We start from the raw sequence: 19,140 nt of genomic DNA on the forward strand, positions 1-19,140 counted from the left end.
ACCTTATAACCAAGGGCCTTGAGTTCACTAGCAGAGCAGGGGTACAAGTCCATGAACTTGTACCTGTCCACCAGCAGAGCTGTTTCTTTGCCCTCATATTCCTCCTTGAATGCTGTGAACCTCCTCTTCTCAACTTTCAGTATGCTGGCTAAATCGCCAATGTTACTTTCAAAGGCTAAAAACCGAGCCCAGATTTCACTGTAAAAGAACAGACACAGTGACAATTACTGAAGGGGAAAGAATTCCTGATCACAGCCCAGTTAAAGAACACAAAGGAAGGACTCCAAGGAGGCGATCTGGGAGCACGTGGCCATTTCTCTGATTTACTTCAGATGCATCTCACACATGTATTGCCATCCCAGTGCCTTATATATTTCTGTAAAAACTTTCAGTCTAGTGGACTGCAAAGGACTTTGTTATGGGAAGGAAAGGATTACTGGTGTCAAGGACTTAGCATCTGAGGTAAGCTTTTCTCGATGTAAGACACACAAACATGTGTCGAGGACTTTTCAACATACATTATGATCTAGTTCTTCTGCACAGACCAACATGTTCTAGCTGGCAAGAGCAGTAACCTGTGACACAGCAGGCACTGCTTCAGAATTTTACATAGTCCAAAAATATATATAATTACTGCAGATTTCTCTGTGGAAAATCTCATGTATAACTTAAGCAACATCCGACCATTTTTCTGGACTTGATTCAACTTTTATTTTAGCCTTGGAATTCACCTTTGAAGACGATTCAGCTTTTAAATTCTTGGGTTTTCTCACTTTTAAAATGGACATAAATGTTATTTCTCACAAAAAGATCAGGATTAAAGTGCAGAATGAATATGCACAGCAGTGCCATGTTTGATTGCTTAGTTTTGATGCTTATGTCTACCAGAATAATAACGGTGAACACTCAGACTGCAAGGGCTGGGTAAGTTTGGTTTTTTTTTTTGAGAAATCAACTTAAAAAGTAGCAATGAAAATGTGGTGGTGAGTGGTTAATCCAAGTCTTTTCTAGTTCTTTTCCTGTTTTATTTTCAGTTGGCTGGGAGGTGTTCAGCACCCTCCTTAATAAATTCCTGACTCACCTCCTCTACTCAAACTATTGAATCCTTACTGCTCATTGAATCCCCCTGCTCAAACCACTGAATCTTTACTGCACAGGAGGGTTTTGCACTTTATCTTCAACAATCCTGCATCAATGAGGTTTTTAAAGTCAATAAACAAACGAATTTCACTAGAAGTGGGATAGGGACTTTCACAAATCTCTCACAGTTGTTGCTATTTTAGGCAGAATGAAGAGGGGAAGGAACATCTGTGCCTAATTTTGTCCTGCTGTTGATGTTTCTGATTTCTTTGGGATATTTATGGTTGAAAGAGGTTTTTATTGCAGCAAAACTGCTTTTGCAGACATACCCAGATTTCTCAGGAGGGAGGCTCCCTGAAGTTAAAACACGTTCAAACAAAACTCTTGTATTGTTGTCCTCTAGAAAGACAAAAAGAAAAATCACACTAAGTAAAATACATTAAAGACAATTTAAAATCATGTCCTTTCAAAGAAATGTGTACACTGAATTAGATATGAGGCTGATATTCTGATACTTGGATTTGAATTTCAGTAAGTATAAAAAGAGATCTTTTTATGCCCACATAAAACTTTACTCATGTTAAATTCCATTGCAAATTTGTTCTTTGCAAGTTTATTTTTGTTGATAGCGACAAACTGATCCTAATCCAGGTTCTTCTGTAACAGCAGAGCAATTGCTTGGCATCTCTTCAGGATTTCTGGGTTGTTGGGTTTTTTTCCATTTTCTTTAATTATCAGAATAGCATATCTTGGTAGATTTAAATTTGGCCTTTCAATTCATTACTTCCCTTTTAAACTAGGGCTAAATTAATATACCTGTATATTCCTCAGAAGCCCTCCCCAAACTATTAGGCCTGGTTCCCAACAAGCACTCAGTGTTTGTCCATTGCCAGCTGGGGCAATGGAGTGGTTGGTGGTTTTGTTCCTTAAACTGCCAGCTTCTGCCCTGGGTATTGTACCATCCCTTTCACTTACAGGAGTTCAGAGATCAATTCCCTTGGTTTGCAGTAGCCTGCTGGGTCATTAAAACAGAGCAATACACTAGGGAATTTTAAGAACTTTTTTTATTTCTGATGGCAACCTATAGAAAGGCATTGCAAATATTCATGTAGACTCACAATAGTGTATTGCAAAATTAAATATACTGGAACTTGGGAAAAAAAAAAATCTCTGTTTAAAACCTCCAAGCCTGTTCAAACTTTCAGAGCCTGAAAAATCAAAGTGCTGTAGTCTGACAGGAGACTCATGTGCCTGCAGAAGACAGTGCAGGTTCAGGAGATGTGCAGCAGCACAACTGCCCACAGCCCCTGGCTCACACAGCTGAGTTACACCCACCCTGTGTTACACCTCTGGGCTGTTATGCCACAAACACTGAACCAGAGAATTGACTACTTGAAGAAATACCTGCAAAAATCTGAAAATCTAACGGGTACCAGACAGGACTGGGCAGAGGAAGACCCTGGGATGAACTGCTCGTCTCCCTCTTCTTCAATTCCCCATGAAACTTCCACACAAAGGTCTCTGTCAGCCCCTGCTCCCCACAGCAGCCTGGTTTCTTGTAAGAGGGATATTCACTCCTGCCTCAGGAAATCCTACAGAGAGACCTTCCACCACCACCTCCACCTCCTGCCCATGCCCTGCTCTTTCCACTGCAGATCAGCTCCCTGGCAACTTCCAAGCAGGACTGATATGCACAATACTGATTTTGTATCTTGCTCATCTTATCTACCCCGGGAGAAGGAGTTTAAATTAATTCTAGTCAGGACCAGCTAATCCCTCACTCCTCTCACGCTGATTTTGAAGTCCTACAGATCTTTTTCCTCAGGATTTAGATTTCTCAGTGTCCTTCCCACTGTTCACAACAGATGCTGCAAAACTCCTGCAATGCCAGTGAGTTACAATTTGGAAAGTTCACTCTCCTCTAACCAGTAGCATCAGGATCTAATGTTCTGGAACTTCAGTAAGGACAAAAGAACAGGTTTTGTTTTCAAATTAACTCCCAAATTTCATGAAGAGATTTCATTGCTCTTCAAGAAGAATTTTAAATACAAGGAACTTGGCCTGAACCTAAACTCACAGAGAAAGCAGATTAATGCTCCATTAGACCTCCCAAAGCTTAGAGCTTACCATTAAGGTGAGAAAGGTAGTCGATATATGCCAGCACATATTCTGGAATGTCCCCATATTTTTTCAGCCCGAGCTCAAAAATCTTAAAGGCCACAGACTTATCCTGCAAACATTAAAAAAAAAAACCAAAAAAACCAAAAAACAAACAGTTATTAGCTTCAGTGAGCTCCACACCCCCTGCTGACACTTCAGTGGTGTCAGACTGAGCACCTGGGATTACCTTGCTACAGTAATACTCCATCAGAGCTGCTGTAACATAGACGTGGTGGCGGGTCCGGGCGTCCTCTCTCGCTTTCTTAAATATCGTTCTTCCAGATTTTATGCCCTCTGCTCTCCTTGCAAATTTCATATATTGGATATAAACCTAAAGGTGCATATTAATATTGATACAGCATCACTGCTAACAGAGAATACCAGGATATCACCAAGTTTTTGGTGTTTTTTTTAACTGTATCTGAAATGATCTTCACTCACAAAATACAGCGAATAAGTCACAACAGAAACAAGGCTGGGTTCTGTCTCCGTGTTGTTTTGCTATAAATAATGAGGCAAACCTTTTTATGGATTTTTAAAAAAGAAACTGAATGTACCTAAGACTGATCCCCTGAAAAGACAATAGTTAATACACAGATTTTTCAAGGAAGGGGAGGTAAGGAAATGAATGTAATTTACATAAACTGTTGCCTTCAGAGAACTCGAGGATCAGTGTAAAGATGGTAACTTTCCAATAAAGCCAAGACATCCAAAAGGCTAAAGAGCAGCCAAAAGGCTTGATGAAGGATTTTACTGTACATTATACAATCCAAGGTAAAAATAATCATCCAGTCTGCAAATATTTGTACCTGATCAAGGAAATAATGAATGTGCTGCTTAATTCAGTGGCCAATTTGTGGTTTGCCTTTCTCTGGGATTTAACTTTCCTTCACTCTGAATTAGATCACAAATAAGAGCATTCCTCAAGCAGGAGGAACGGGGACATGGGTTTCTCATAAAATGTGCATTTGGGAAACATTATGATCTGTCTTTAAAGAATGGAAAATGTCAGTAAATGGATACCTTTCCTCTAACACTGACCTGTTGTTTCATTTTAGACCTCACACCTTCTTTTTCCTTCTAATGCTTTGATGTGTCTATTTATAAACTAAATTGCTTCTTGAGAGCAGGTTACTTCTCACACCACTTGTTCAGCACTACCACAGCTGGCACTAGGGACAATGTTTATAACTTCAGCAGATGCACAGCAATACTCTTGGATACTTATATGGTGCATTACAGATTTATATACAAACTACAGGTATACAGGATGGTGTATTTTTATGTAGGGAGAACAGTGGACAAAAGCAACGTGGTTTTAATCAGGTAAGGGGAGGCAAAGTGAAATTTTAGTTGAGACAAATGTACATCAATTCTTAAGAGCTGTGTCATGAAATATTTTATACCTTACATTTGTTTTAAGAGACTGTCCAAAAGAGACAGAGGAGGAGAGTGCACATGACTTAGTGTATTAAGGTGAAATAAAGACTATACTTATCAACCTTCCCAAAATTTCAATTTAATTTTGTCATCTCATTACTCCACCTGCTCCATCACCCCTGTGAGCCAAGGAACTCCTGTAAGCTCCTCCCCACTCTGTGCACGTGTTTGAGTGGCTGTCCATGTAAATTTGGGAAAACTCAATACCAGGCATCATCTTACCAGGGTGGGGTCAATGTCTTCGATAGCCAGGAGCCGGTTATATATGCTGTGCACTTTCTCATACTTCATTCGACTCTAAGTAAAAGGAAATACAGACTGCTTGGTAACACCATTCCACATCACCTCTGAGAATGCACAGCTCAACCTGAATTAAAAACTAGACTTTTTCTGTTCCCATTTTTCCCCGGCTGATCACTGTGCATGTCAGTCCCTTTACTCGCAAGCGTTTTCTGTCTCGTGCAGTCATTTTTTTACTTCCCCACATTAATTTCCCAGTAGTGCTTATGCACATGCTTTTCAAGAGACTCTGAACTCTTTTTCTAACGTAGTAGTACTGCAGCAGAACTGTCATTGTAGGTGCTTGGGATAAGAAGACTGTTTCCTTTATCCCTGTCTAAAAGTAACGTGTAGACAGGTAGGAAAAGCACCTTCACTCTCCAACTTACACATTTCAAATAATCCATTCAGTTCCCTGCCAGCTCCAGCCCTCCACGTTGTATTGTGCAGCCTTAAAAACACAGGACATTTAGCATACAAGAAGCTGCACTGAAAGCCAAGGAAGGCTCTTTCTTTTAAGGGCAAAGGCTTTTTTTTCCCCTCTGTTGTCCTCACAATCCTCCTACAAAGACTCTTCCATGTTACAGTAAGTGGCAAACTGCACCTCACAGAGGACTCCACAGTCCTCATCTGATCAGTGGGAAACAGCCTTTATTCCTGGTGGTTCATGTGCAAAACCACCCAGAAAGCTGCAATACAGGTGCCTCCCATCTTCCACCACAGCAAACACAAATATTAACCCCTCAAGAACTAGATGGAAAAGATGCTCTTTATGCCTGTTTTAAAAGAGAAGAAGCTGATGCTCTGGTAAATGTAAATTTATAAGCATTCCACCCTTATGACAATTTGAAAATTATAGTCAATATTTTAAGTGGAAAGACAGTAGATTTTCAAAACTTTTGTAACTCATACTATGAGATTTTCCTCTCCATTTTGTCAGCTCGGAAACCCTGAATGAGAGTAAGGCTGGAAGAATCAGCAAATTAATTCTATAGAATTCTGTGTATTAAGTATGTTTCAAATAAATGACATTATTGATGGGAGACATCTTTGGACTTTAAAGTCAGTACATCACTGTTTTTGCTTACCTCTTCATAATCTGCATATGCAAAATAAAGAAGCATATTCTTCTTTAATAAAGTGCTGATCGCTCTTTCATAAATATTAGCAGCCTCATCACTGAAGAGTTTGGCATTGTTCATGTCCTGTTATAAAACAAGTATAAGAATGTAATTGTTCAGCATCTGTGACAACGAAGGCCAGTTTATGGAATATCTTGTGTGTGACAAGCCCCAGTGAACTTCCATGCAGTGCTCCAATAAAGAGTTAATCATGTCCCCAGCACTTAAGGAATCACAAAACCAGGCCAAAAAACTCCCCCAAACCTAAAAATGAAACCTAAAACTCCCCCAAACCTACCTTTGCAAGACTGAAATAGTTTTTCATAATTCTTACCTCAAATAAAGAAATTTTTATTTCTTACATCAGGCCCAGTTTTAAAATTCTGAACACGACACAGCTTACTGTACTACATATATTTTTCACCCCCCCCTCTTTGGTTCTTAAGTATTTGACCCAAAAAAATAACAGTACACCACGTCAAAGCAATTAAATAAGAGAAAACCAGTGGCAACCTGCTTACCCCTTTCTCAGCCAGCAGCTTACTGGACTGCTCGAGGTACTGTGCTGCCTCATACCAGATGTCTGGGTGATGTCCCAGCACCAGAAGACACTGCTCGTAAGCGAACATCACTGTGGGCAAGAAATGTAGGAAACACTCCTAAATCACTGCAGAAATGGTACCATCTTGCACAGTGCAAGTGTGAAGCACAAAAATCATCAAATAAATCAGTGTTAACGCTAACTGGCTACAATGATCCCAACTGCAGCCCTTTTATATTGCCAGAAACTTTATGGAATCATAACCAGCAGCTAAAATCGGCTGAAGAACAACTCATTCAATATCAGCCATAAAAACAAGGATGTGATCCACTGTTTCCTGACTTCCAATTGAAGTTCAGTGGCACATGACTATAGCACTGTCCCCCAAAATCCTTGTATTGCTTTCAGCTTGGCTTGAGTAAAATCTAGTTTGTTCTTTTAGAAGAACACTCACACAATTCAAGAAATACCATTAACTTCTGCTCCAGCGGGAATCCTGAACACCAAATGACGACATTATTTGTGCTGGAGGTCATTAATGAAGCCAAGAAAATATAATTCTACCTGTCCCAACAGTATCTAATCACCTCTTTTTGTTATAAGAGTTTGATCTTCTGTTCGCAGGGGGTTGCTCTTTTCCCACTGGATGTACTTTTTCCACATGTCCACCTGCTGAGCCTCCTGGGGGGTGTTTTGAGGAGGGACAGAGGGAGCGTTGCGGTCCAGGCCTTTCATCACTGTCTCATACTCCTGAAGCAGAAGCAATGTTTTGAAGAGCAGATTTAAGCTTATTTTATTTATCTTGTGCTTTCTAAAACAGATAACAGATATTTTATCGGACCGACCTTATTAGTCTGACACAGCTTTATTTAAAACAAGGACCGATTTTAATGATGGCTTGTAGAATTAAAGAGAACGAAGGACAGTCAACAGAGGGTTGTACCTTTGCAACTCGTCGTGCATTCATATAATCTCTACTCCTGTCTTCGATCATCTTCTTAGCTAAGTGAATATTGATGCCCTGGAGAAGGGTGAAGAAAAGGAATTGGGAATTTGCAATTTCACTTTGGAAATACGGAATCTTATTTTATACAGGAAAAGGGATGCAAATTTGAGCAAGGACAAAGTTATTTTAAAATACCAATCTCAAGAGGTATTGCATTTCTCCTAATAAAAGCATGGGTAAGATCTTGTATCAGAGAACAAACTCACTACTAAAAATCAACTGATCTCAAGCACCTCGGCATACTTTTAATTACTTTCAAAAATACTTTACATAAACTGCTGGGGGCAAAAGTGGAAAGAATGTGTTTGTGATTTACAATTTTGCTTTTAAATGATTATCAGTACCTAGTCAGCCACAGCTCCCTGCCTTGCTGCTCACCAGGTGACAGCATATGAACAACTCCATTTTCTCCTACAAGAAGTAACACGGATTGACCTCCACCAGGCTCAAAGCTCTGCCTTCTCCTCTGTCCCTGAAGTGACAGCTTTTAAAAGAGGTTCTATTCAGCACACTCCCAGCTGTGTACCTTTGTCAGCTGAGAGGGACTCAAGATGTGTCACCACTGAGAGTGGCACCCCTCCAGGACTGCACACGTGTGAGAGGGCTCTGCTGTGCTGCTGAGCAAGAGCAGAGGGGTTGGGGGCAGCTGGGCCCTGGGCATGAACAAAACCACAAAGAACTGCTCTTACAGCAGGGTAAGAACCCCCCCTTTTGCTGCTGCCTGTGTCCAGGTGGATTTTGCTGGCGTGGCTTGGCAAGACTTTGAGGAAGGTGGGCACAGCTTTCAGTCCTGTTCCAAACAGGCACCCAGGCTGGGTACTGACTCAGTAGGGAAGCAAAGGCACTGTCTGGGCTCGTGCAGGGTGCTGTTGGGCTAGCACACAAACCCAGTAACACCCCAGTTAACCCAGGACCAGGCTGAGGATGCAGCTGGATCCTCCAGGGATGCACTCCCAGCTCAGCAGCCGTGCGGCTTTGTGAGCCAAAGACTGTCCCTTTGTCACTGGGACAGGGGGCTCACTGGGGGTGCTGCCACTTTTGACCATTTAGTTAATTAAAGATAGCGGTGACTGACAGGCAGATATTGCTACCTGCTGGTGGCTATGGCTGAGCTGAAGGGAAGCTTGAGAACATTCTTGAATTAGAGCAAACAGCCATTAATCTTTCATACAGAGACCTGCACGTGATCGCTGTGTTGTTGGGCTACTGATGTGGGGAATCACCTCCCCCTCAAAGAGCCCTTCAGGTGAGGAGCATTTCCCTGTGCCAGGACCCCTGTAAGCAGCAGCCCTTTTCCTTGAGGCCAGAGGCCAGTTTAGCCAGAACAGAAACCTGTGTCTGAACAGAGCACTGGCCCTCAGCTTCTGCAGCTCTGAACAGCCTGAGGGACAGGTTTGAGTTACAGATGTCAGCCAGAGCTGCCTCAACTAGAAACTGGACAGGTTTGAGCTGCTGTTTTGACAGTCTCCCTATGTACTAATGAAAGGAGTGGTAATCAACAGTGACAGCCTCCATTTGCTATGTGGGAGGGGAAGAGAAAAGGTTTACAGGGAAGTTGTATTGGGGATTTTTTTCCTGCACAGGAGAAGGCACAGCACTGGATAACTTCCCTGGTGTCAGCAGGCTGGCTGTGGTGTCCCTGAACAACAGGGCAATGAGCTGCTACAGTACACGCTTGTGGGTCTGGATGCCTGGAGCTCTCCCACCCAGAGGTCCTCCCATCCAGAGCTCTCCCATCCAGAGCTCTCCCACCCAGAGGTATTCCCACCCAGAGGTACTCCCACTTGCTAAGCACATCCACGAGAGGTCATCAAGAGCACAACTTATTTAATTAGCACCAAGGAAAGAGAAACTGGCCCTTCTTCCCTGCTCAGGGCACAGCTGCCCCACAGCATGCTGGCACCTGCCAGCCTGGGCACAACCAGCAGGACAAGGGAGAGAGGTGGATGAGCATCCCTGCCTGGCAGTGCTGAGCACGAGGGCAGCTACACTCAGATCTGCATTCTCACTGCTGCTGACTGGGGCTGGTCAAACAGCTGTTAACAGATGTGTTTATAAATACACTGTAAAGGTGCAGCTACAACTTAGCCTGTAAGGCCAATGAGCTGAGGTCACACTTGCTGAAACTCATCTGAACGGAGGCTGGAACGGCTTCGGGGGAAGGATGGTGAGGAGCATTTTATAAATACTTAAGACCACGTAACTTAATGCACTGAAGGAAATCCAAACCATCACAGCTGAATGCCATTTCACCCTGTTCAACTCGAAGTGAAAGGAGGGGAGTGCCTCCTGGGGGACACCAGCCCTCACTGCCACCTGAGCTGCTCCAGCTCCCATTAGATACACTCCCCATCACTGGTGACAGCGATTTCTAACTCACTAGCAATTCCAGCTGGGAAATGAGGCAGTCAACTGTATCTTATGGAGAGTCTTTGAAATAAATTTTAAAATTCACTCAGGTACCTGCAGAGTTTGGCCACAGGTCTTGGTACAAACTGCACCCACAAAAGGTGTTCGTACTGCTGGTCACCTCTTTTACACATAATTATTTAATGGATATAGTTTGGGCACCACATCTGGCTGTTATTTCTTTCTTAATGTCACAAACAATCACGTTGTTGATTACCTCTTCGTATTTGTTATAATCTCTCCAGAGCTGCTCTATGTTTATCATTGGATTCACACAACCACGCTGGTAAACCCTACGGACAGCTGTTATCCTCTGGTTCTCTGCATAGGATCCTACTGCTTCTCTAAAGAGTGGGAGAGAAATTCATGTCAGGTCATCACTTGTGAACACCAGCATTACATCAACTGAGCTTAAAAACCAAAAAAAGTCTTTTAGAAGGTACTTACACGCCTTTCAAAAAATTGATGTAATCCACCCAGATCTACATGAGACAAAAATATTACATATAATGAATCCAATGTTCAGTTGTACTCGTTAAAAAATTAGAAATAAAATGTGCTTTGATTAAAAAAAAAACATACCTGGTATGACATGATTTCCATGCCAATCTTATCCAGAGCAAAATCATATGCCTGAGCCATTTTTTCTCTGAGGAAAAGAACAAACCACAAAGACCATAGAGCAAGTGTTTAGTATTTAAAAAAGTCTTTATTTAAAGAGCATTCTTTTGTGCAGCAAATTCTAACCAAACATTGAGGAATGAGAAATATCATTCAACAGCTGAGAGCAAAAACTGGCATTCAGATAGCTTTAAATTCTGTATTTAGGTTATGCTGGGGTTTTGCCTATTTGTTTTATTTAAGAAAATTATTTAAAACTATTGGTGGCAAACCAGCACAATAACAGTTCCTGGTCCACCCTCCCAAGTCAGTGGAAACCCATGTATACTATGAGAAGTTGAGAAGACAGAAAACAACTGCTCTCCAGACCTTCTTAGCTGACAGATGCACCCATGTTTTTTGGGTTTTTTTTCCTTTTTCCCCTCAGATCTTTTTGCAATTCTCCAGGAATACCAAAACTCTGGGGCAATTAGGATTAGCTCCCTTGTGTGGAAACTGATTTTAGTCCCCCAAATTCAAAGTATTTTCCTTCAGATTTAAAATGTTCACAGAATTTCCTTGGTTAAGTTTCAACTATGAGTGTTTTTTCTCCCTACCACTTCTCTCCCAGTTTCCTTTACTCAAATATACTTCAGTACCTTGTTACCTCCTTGACAAGATTAACAGGAAAAAGAGAAGAAAAACTGGATAAAAAGATTGGGGATGGGGGAGTGGGCATTGATACTTTTAAAACTGTTTCAAAACAGTTTTGTAAAACTAGAAAATCCTGCTTTTCCCCCTCTGTTAATGCATTACTTATCTTGCCAGTTATTGTGCAAAGAAATTATAGTGGGCTGGGGAAGAGAGGTTTTACAGACGCTGGAAGTTACTGACATTTTCTGAAACTCCAGACCATAAACAAGCAAAATGTAGTAACTGAAAAGGGATGAAGATTAATACACCCAAAAATTCAGACACCCTGAATTTTATGCCTTTTTTTCTGCATTCCAAACCTTTTCTCTAAGGCCTGAACTGTCTCCTATTACTGGTCAAATACAGTACAGCTGGAATCAATGCTGAATTTTGTGGAGACTCTAAACAGGACACTGAGGGCAGGGACAACAAAAGCACCAATCCCATCTGCAGGGAACTGCCATGGATATACCAGCTACTCCCCTGCTCTTGTCCAGCCTTGTTATATGAATCCAGGTTAAGGTAGCAATTTTACCCGGGAAACTCAGTTAAAGAAACTTTAAAGAAAATGTTTTCTAAATGCAGATTATACATCAAACCTCCAATACTCCACCAGAATACCCCCGGACAGATTTGTCACACAGGTTCCTCCCCACCCCCTAGTGAAAAATGAAGAAGAAATTCACCATAAAACTAGAATAATTCAGAGCAACTCCGTTGACTTACTTGTAACTAGGCAGCTTCCCCTTGGTTTCTCGTACATAGGAAAGGTAACATTTCCATAAATCAATGTGTAAAACCTTCATAAGGCATCGCTGAAATAACTGTTTAATACATCAAGAAGACGAGATCAGGATTCCAGATACAGAAATTAGGTTTCTACTTTCAAAACTATACAGTGTGGATTCAAATAACCTTAGTAATTATGATTGAGATTTATAAGAAAGAGTAAGTTAAACTACTCATTCTTTTGACTAAAGCATCTCTGTGCTATGCAAGGGAACTGGAGAGAATTAAGCAGAAAACCCCCCCTGCACAATTCACTGATTACAGCTTATTATTATTATTGATTTGTTGTAGCAACGACAAATGAATTGTAATGATACTTTTTATCTGTGTCTTTGAATAGCACATTCAATGACAGCTATGGCTTTTTTCAATCTGATACAGCCCAATCACAAGGTACTTTTTCTTGCTATAGAGATATATTACATATATTAATAGGACTCACCTTTTCCACTTTGTCATAATTTTTTGCTTTAATCTATAGGGAAGCAGAAAAAAACAAATCACTTAAGAAACTACTTTTGAATAGTAGGAATATATTGTTTATACAGTACTACAGCATTCCAATTTGTACTTTGGCTGCCTTGAACTAATTACACTGTAACACCATATAATGTTGCAAAAATATAATTAAACACACGAAAATCATGTACTTTGCATAGCTTTTGCAAAATTGCCAGGCTTTTTATTTTTATTTTTAATTCTTCACTTCCAAAATGTAGGTATCAGTAGGCAAAGTTGCTTTCCTGTATTCTGGTTTGAACAGCCAGACTTAGCCTCTAATGTCAAGATATTCTATTGCCTCCAGTGCATATATTGACTTATGTACCAAAGGTTCTAGATCAAGATTGAGTAAATTAAGGGTAAAACACCATATTTACAAAACTACTAGGCTAAAAAATCTTATTACACTTGAAAATTTATTTCTTAAACTACACGTTGCTATAATATGCTGATGTTGGATCAGGGAATAATAAACATGGAGAACCTGTTTTTCGAGAGGTGCCCCAGCCCTGGTGCTCCCAGGAGGGACCAAACCACACTCACATCTCGGCACCAGTTTCATTCACACAGCTCACACACCACAGGGGCAGAGGGTGAAACCCAGCAACCAACAGGCTGCCTTTCAGACAGGACAAAGAAAAGCACGAGACTGCTGAGGAGGACAGACTGGCATCCTTCATGTATTTATTAGCTCCAGTTACAGTAACGTGCCAGGCAATCTCTGGAGAGACACACTGAAGAAACAAGGAAAATCAACACCAGCCTTTAGAAGATGCTTATCTTCATTGAAGTAAAGAACTTTTTAATGAAATAAGGATTCATTATGCTGTGTTGCATTTGTAAAGCATCATCAAACCTCCCCCTTAAATCTCATTGCTCTTCATTTACTTAGGGGACTCGAGCTCAGCAGGAGCAGTTCCGAAAGCCTTTCTCTCCACTTCCCCCAGGATCGTGGTGGCAGGCAGCAAACAGCACCCTTCTGCACCAGGGATTCATTATTTCACTTTACATCATTCCCACACTAAAGCACAACAGAATTTTTAATGGAAGCATTGGGAGACACCGACTCGTGTGCAGGAGACCTAAAATAAGTAAGCCCTGTACTGCTCCGTGCACTGCCTTTCCTGTCTCCTGCTTCCCGAGTGTCTGTACTCCCACAACACCCCAGTCCCCAGAGCATTAACATTTCCCTCACTCCTGAACAAGATCAACTAAAAACAAGAGAACTCGAAGACGTTTTGAAGAAAAACTTTAATGGCACAACATGGCAGACTGGACCCTCATGTCAATACCCCACTCCAACCGGAGCGGTATCCCGCCCAGCCTGAAAGACTTTCACAAAATCCAGGTCTGCAGAGAGTTAAGCTCAACTGTGTCTTGCACACACGAGTTTCACACAGTCTTCCTGCAAACTATTCAGTTAAAAGACGGCTGACCAGAGAAATAAATGACCAATTACAGACATAACACTGCTGTGAAGTAACACTTCACTAAAATCCAGAGGCGGCATTTCTGGAGAACACCTCTAACCCCTGGCAACACACCCCGACCCCACACGCTCTCAGGGACGTGTCCACATCCTACTGCCACTTTCTCACAAACTTTTTGTGAGTTGAGCACATTCTTTCTGCCTTTAAAGAGCACTTCTAATAATTGTAGGGTTTTGGAGACGGAAGTTTTTTTTGTGGACATGAATTAAGGAGCCTGATGCTGCTCTGCTTCCAGTTGAAGGAAAGCACATTCTTACATTTTAAATTTCTCATTCCTTTAGAGTCCAAAAGAAAGGAAGACATCTGCCATTTTTACTTCATCCTTTTTTGACAGTAATTTTTCAGGTTCCTCAGCACATCTTACAATATGATGAAAAGGATTCAACTCTCACTAAAGAGAAAGAGCTCCCAGTCCATGCCTCCCACATCTGGTTAATCTCCTTCTTCTATCCTTGGTCACCAAGTCAAAAAGAACAAATGAACCTTGGTTTGTACATCTTAGCACACAGCACAGCTGCCTGCACCTTTTTTCCCTTGTACTTCAACTCAATAAAGCCTTCATCAGGATGTGCAGAATTAATTTGCTTTTAATAGAGTGAGACGGGAGACAGCACGAATTCTTTTTTTTTTTTTTTAGTGAAAATTAAATAAAATTAATTCACGGCTTTGTCACTGACAAAAGGCATCACCTTGTAGTCATTCAGGAACAAGATGAAAAATAATTCTTAGAAGCTCAGAATGAAAAGCTGTAAGCAGGCAGAGCAAAAATGAGTGTAGCCATGTAAACAGTGCCACACACGCCAAGACAATTCCTAAATGAAGCTGGGAATGCTCTCTGCCTGCTCAGCACTTCCCCTTGCTCCTCCAACACCCAAAAGCTCAGTGACAACCATTACTCAGCAGAAGTGAACTCCAGTGACCTCAGTAATTGCATCCAGCATCAGGTCATCCCATTTGCTTACAGAGCAACTTTATTAGTGCCCTGGCAGCACTGTCACCAGGCAACAAAACACGGAGCACAAGGAATACATATCCACTGGACTGCGTGCACCTCCCATAACCAAACACCTTGAAAAGTTATTTTGCTAAGAAAAGAAGGTATATTCTTCATTTGCATGTGTTATGACTCAAAGCTAAGTATTTTCTATGTGAATTATCAGGTACATTCCTGTTACATTTCTTGTTTTTCCTATTACAGACACAGGAACAGGCAGTGATTAGATGTGGAAAAGCATAAAGAATTGACATTATACTGTAATTTTGTCCTTAAAAGACAAACATTAAGTGAACTATAGAGATGTTTACAGCAGATTATCCTCTCATTTCTAAGGCTGCCTGGATTCCTATTCTGATTTCTTTAACTGAGGAGGCTGGTGTTACCCTCACAGAGGTTGACAAAGGAGTGGCTCCACCACGAGTCCACCTCCTATTCAATGAGCTGAGACACTGCCATTCCAAGGTAAAATCCATACAGATGAGTGTCTCCCCTCCATCCCTGAAGACTACACAAATGCCACCTTGTCTGACCAGCCATACTTGGACACTCCTGTAATAAAACACAGCTGAGCTTGCCTTCCTCTGCCTGTGGTAATGAGAAATTCTGCCCCTTTTGCTGAAAGAGTAACTTTAAATTTGATGCTCTAATAGGAAATTTAAGTCACTACTGTATCAGCTTTTTACAAGGTGAATTCATAATAAGTCAAATTTCTTCCCAGAATATACAATGTAATTCCCCATAATGAGCTTCACCAACATTCAAAGGCAAAACTTAATCCATAGATTACATAGCACTTCACCCTTTTTAACAGACCTTTACAAGACATATGAAATACTTATGACTGTGCAAAGCACGTGATTTTACTAATCTAGGGACATAAAACTCTTTGTAGTTGCCTGGCAACATACAACACAAGCCTAAAAAGCATCCCAGTTTTGTTTTAACCTTTTCAGTGTTTCTTGCTTTCCATCAAGCTCCTAAGGAAGCAAAGTTAGTCTGTGGTAATTAAGGACCAGCATGGCTTCTTCTGTCATCCATTTCCATATCCCAACTCCATCTTCCTTTTTTTCAATGGTTATTTTCCAGGGAAAAAATTTGTTTCTCAAGCATAAAAATCTAACACTCCCTTATCCACTGCCTCCAGCTCTCCCCTTGGTGAGGTAGATCCTCTTGCTCTCTACCCACTGCCCCTGCACTACTCAGGGGTTTTTTGTGCTTTTTTGGGAAGAGAAACACTGTGCACCCCTGGCAGACTGCACCAGCTGACAAAGGGACAGGCTGGGAGAGAAGGAAAGGCCACAGCTGTGCAGGTGTGAACTTCCTGAGAATTTTCCTGAAATCTGGATTTGTTATCAATACTAACATGCATGCGCCATCCTTAACGTTAGCTGGGGGGTTTTTTTGCTTGTTTGTTTTGAAAAACACATATACAACACATGTTTCAGGGTACAAAATTACAACCAGATCCTACACATATGTATTTGGAAGTATTGCTCTTGTTTATTAGCTGAAGGGAACTCACTGTGAAAGACCTATATTCATTGGCAGTTGGATGGCTAGGTATTAGACAAATAAAAGTTAACATTTTAAAAATAAAATCAGACTACCCAAAATCTATCATGACTGAACCCATTTGCTTTTTCTTTTTTTATATCCTGATTGCTAGAGGAAAAGAGTCAACTCCCAACCTCGAGCACAGTGGGATGTAATTTCCATCTCTACCAAGACAGAACTGTGAGTGTAATCAAATACACTCACATTTCTCTACCTGTTTCCAAAATACAGGCTAGGGCTGGCTGGAGAGATGTTCCCACTTTACTTGCAGAATAAATACAGCTTGGACCACAGCAGTTCAAACTTCTCAGACTGCCTCAAAGAAATGTCACCTTAGAAAGGATGGAGAGATGCTGATTCTCTGTTCTATCTTTAGCACATTTGGCCTTTTGCTATTTGCTGAGGCTCCCAGTCAGTGACTAATTTTGTGAGCACTTAATGTGACAAACTTGCTTTCCCACAGGTCAAGTAACAGCAATTAGCCTTGCAAATAACAAACCAAGTTCTGATAAAGGTAAAATGCAGGACTAACACTGCACTTCCACGTGGTCATTAACCCAGCAAGGCTGGATTATAACTGTCTAAATAACTGGATGTAAAAGTTATCTAACATATGCCCAGCAAAGCACATAATTCATTTGTGCAAGACATTCCAGGGCTTAAGCAATGAAATGCTTTATTTAAAAGCCTTAGCATATAATTGCAGATGCAGTTTCTGTAATATATTGTTTTACTACAATCTGTACCAGCTAAGGATGGAATGATTGGGTATTTCTGTAGTCTTCATTTGGAGTTTTAGTATTCCCTGTGAACACAGCTTTTATCTTGCTATTAGTAAAGCCTGCAAGGAAGAGGTACAGTACACTGACTATGGGAAAACTCGTTTTCTCAAAAGGCAGTAAGATGAGATTCTACGTGTTTTCATTCAGAACAGTGTAATGTCTCACATGCACATGGTTACGTGTCTCAATTTCAAAGTCTGCCATAAAATGGGATTTGAAAAGTTCCTTAAAGTTATTCTAAATTAAATGTCTCCAAGTACTATTACAAGTATTATTTCTAGAGCTTCCTGAACCATGGTATTACACCAAAATTTAAAAAGCATGTTGTTAAGGGCACTGCCCAAATGACACTTAAACACCAACAGGTTTGGGGCATCAACCACATCTCCAGGAAGCCAGTCCCAGTGTCTGACCACTGTGATCTTCCTGATCACAATCATCTTTTAGGTTTCACAGTTGTCTCCTGATTACCAAAAGAGTGGTCTGTGACATACACTATTGTATATTTATAGTTACATATACTCTCAATTTGCTCACAGTATTTAGGAATAAAATAAATTTTACAGTAACTAAGATTATTGGTTCTGCTAATGAACAGAACCTGTAATTCTGCAAATCCAATTACCAGTTAATATCCTGCCTCAAGAACAGGCACCTCCTGAGCAGCTAGTGAAAAAGGTAACTTTTTATAGCAAAATTCTGAGCCACATTACCATTTTCAATAGTAAAAGGTGGTCATGTCTACAGGGAAAGTGGTAACTAGTAAATGAAGGGCAGCAGTTCTCATAAGAAGCCAAGTTGCAGTGGGAAATGGGGACCAGTGGCAGAGCCAGAGAGAGCTGCTGCATGAACAGCCAGTAACAGGTAAGGCTGTTCCTCTGAACTTCTTGAAAATTGTCTTTACAGCCTCATCACCCCAAACTTTTAATGACCTTCAGGAACATTAAACAAAGCTCACCAGGTTAACACACTCTACCCACATTTCTCCTCCCAGAGGCAGCAGCCTAGAGAGATCACTGCATGAACTTCTCCACCACCTGACTAATTATATACACAAATAAAAAAACCAGGCATGCCTGAAGACTTGAAAAGACTATTTTCAAAACTGTGAGCACAGAACTAGATTTATCTGGAAGTCTGGGAAAAAAGAGACCCAGCTGCACCTGCCTGGGCGTGGCAAGGGAGCAGCTCAGAGCAGAAGTCTTCAGAAAAGAGTACAAAAGAACCTGTGAAATGAGACTCTGCAGGCAGAGCACCATGACCCAGTTAAAGCAGTGTTAAGAGTCAGTCTTAATTTAAAAAACCTATGTAAAGAAGTAATTACCAATTGAAAAAACCTGCAAGTGGAAGGTGTCTTTTTCTATTAAACTAAAAAACCCAGTACCTTTAATTTTCAGACGTATCAGGAAAGATACCAATCCCTACAAATATGTGAACAGAATATCCTAAGGCAGGAGCAAACTGTCTGCTTTCTACAAGTGCAGCAATACAAGCACTGAGAATCTGGACAACTTCCCTGAACAAACTTACAGTAAGCATTGACCTAGAAGTGATGAAAGATTGATGATGCATTGCAATAAAGAAACTTAACTTTGCTACTAACAATATAGTGTAGGATATTTAAGAAGTACCTACCCCATCTAATTCCTGAGTATCTACTCCAGTGTAAAGAACAAGGACTTTGTTAACAAGAGAGCT

At 40.9% G+C, this 19,140-nt stretch overlaps 1 protein-coding gene across 1 annotated transcript in view; it reads right to left on the reverse strand.

Annotated features, from left to right (window-relative positions):
* CSTF3 (cleavage stimulation factor subunit 3) overlaps positions 1-19,140 on the reverse strand; it is a 47,965-nt gene that overhangs the window by 3,887 nt on the left and 24,938 nt on the right. Inside the window, exons 4-17 of the mRNA XM_032689931.1 lie at positions 12,561-12,593; positions 12,056-12,153; positions 10,619-10,685; positions 10,484-10,518; positions 10,254-10,380; positions 7,565-7,642; positions 7,209-7,371; positions 6,602-6,711; positions 6,048-6,164; positions 4,903-4,977; positions 3,428-3,571; positions 3,208-3,310; positions 1,410-1,479; positions 3-198 (exon numbers count right to left, since the gene is read on the reverse strand). Coding sequence (XP_032545822.1) covers positions 3-198; positions 1,410-1,479; positions 3,208-3,310; positions 3,428-3,571; positions 4,903-4,977; positions 6,048-6,164; positions 6,602-6,711; positions 7,209-7,371; positions 7,565-7,642; positions 10,254-10,380; positions 10,484-10,518; positions 10,619-10,685; positions 12,056-12,153; positions 12,561-12,593 — 1,416 coding nt within the window. The remainder of the gene's footprint in view (positions 1-2; positions 199-1,409; positions 1,480-3,207; positions 3,311-3,427; positions 3,572-4,902; positions 4,978-6,047; positions 6,165-6,601; positions 6,712-7,208; positions 7,372-7,564; positions 7,643-10,253; positions 10,381-10,483; positions 10,519-10,618; positions 10,686-12,055; positions 12,154-12,560; positions 12,594-19,140) is intronic.

This window comes from Chiroxiphia lanceolata, chromosome 6 (assembly GCF_009829145.1).
Source record: "Chiroxiphia lanceolata isolate bChiLan1 chromosome 6, bChiLan1.pri, whole genome shotgun sequence".
Lineage (NCBI taxonomy): Eukaryota > Metazoa > Chordata > Aves > Passeriformes > Pipridae > Chiroxiphia > Chiroxiphia lanceolata.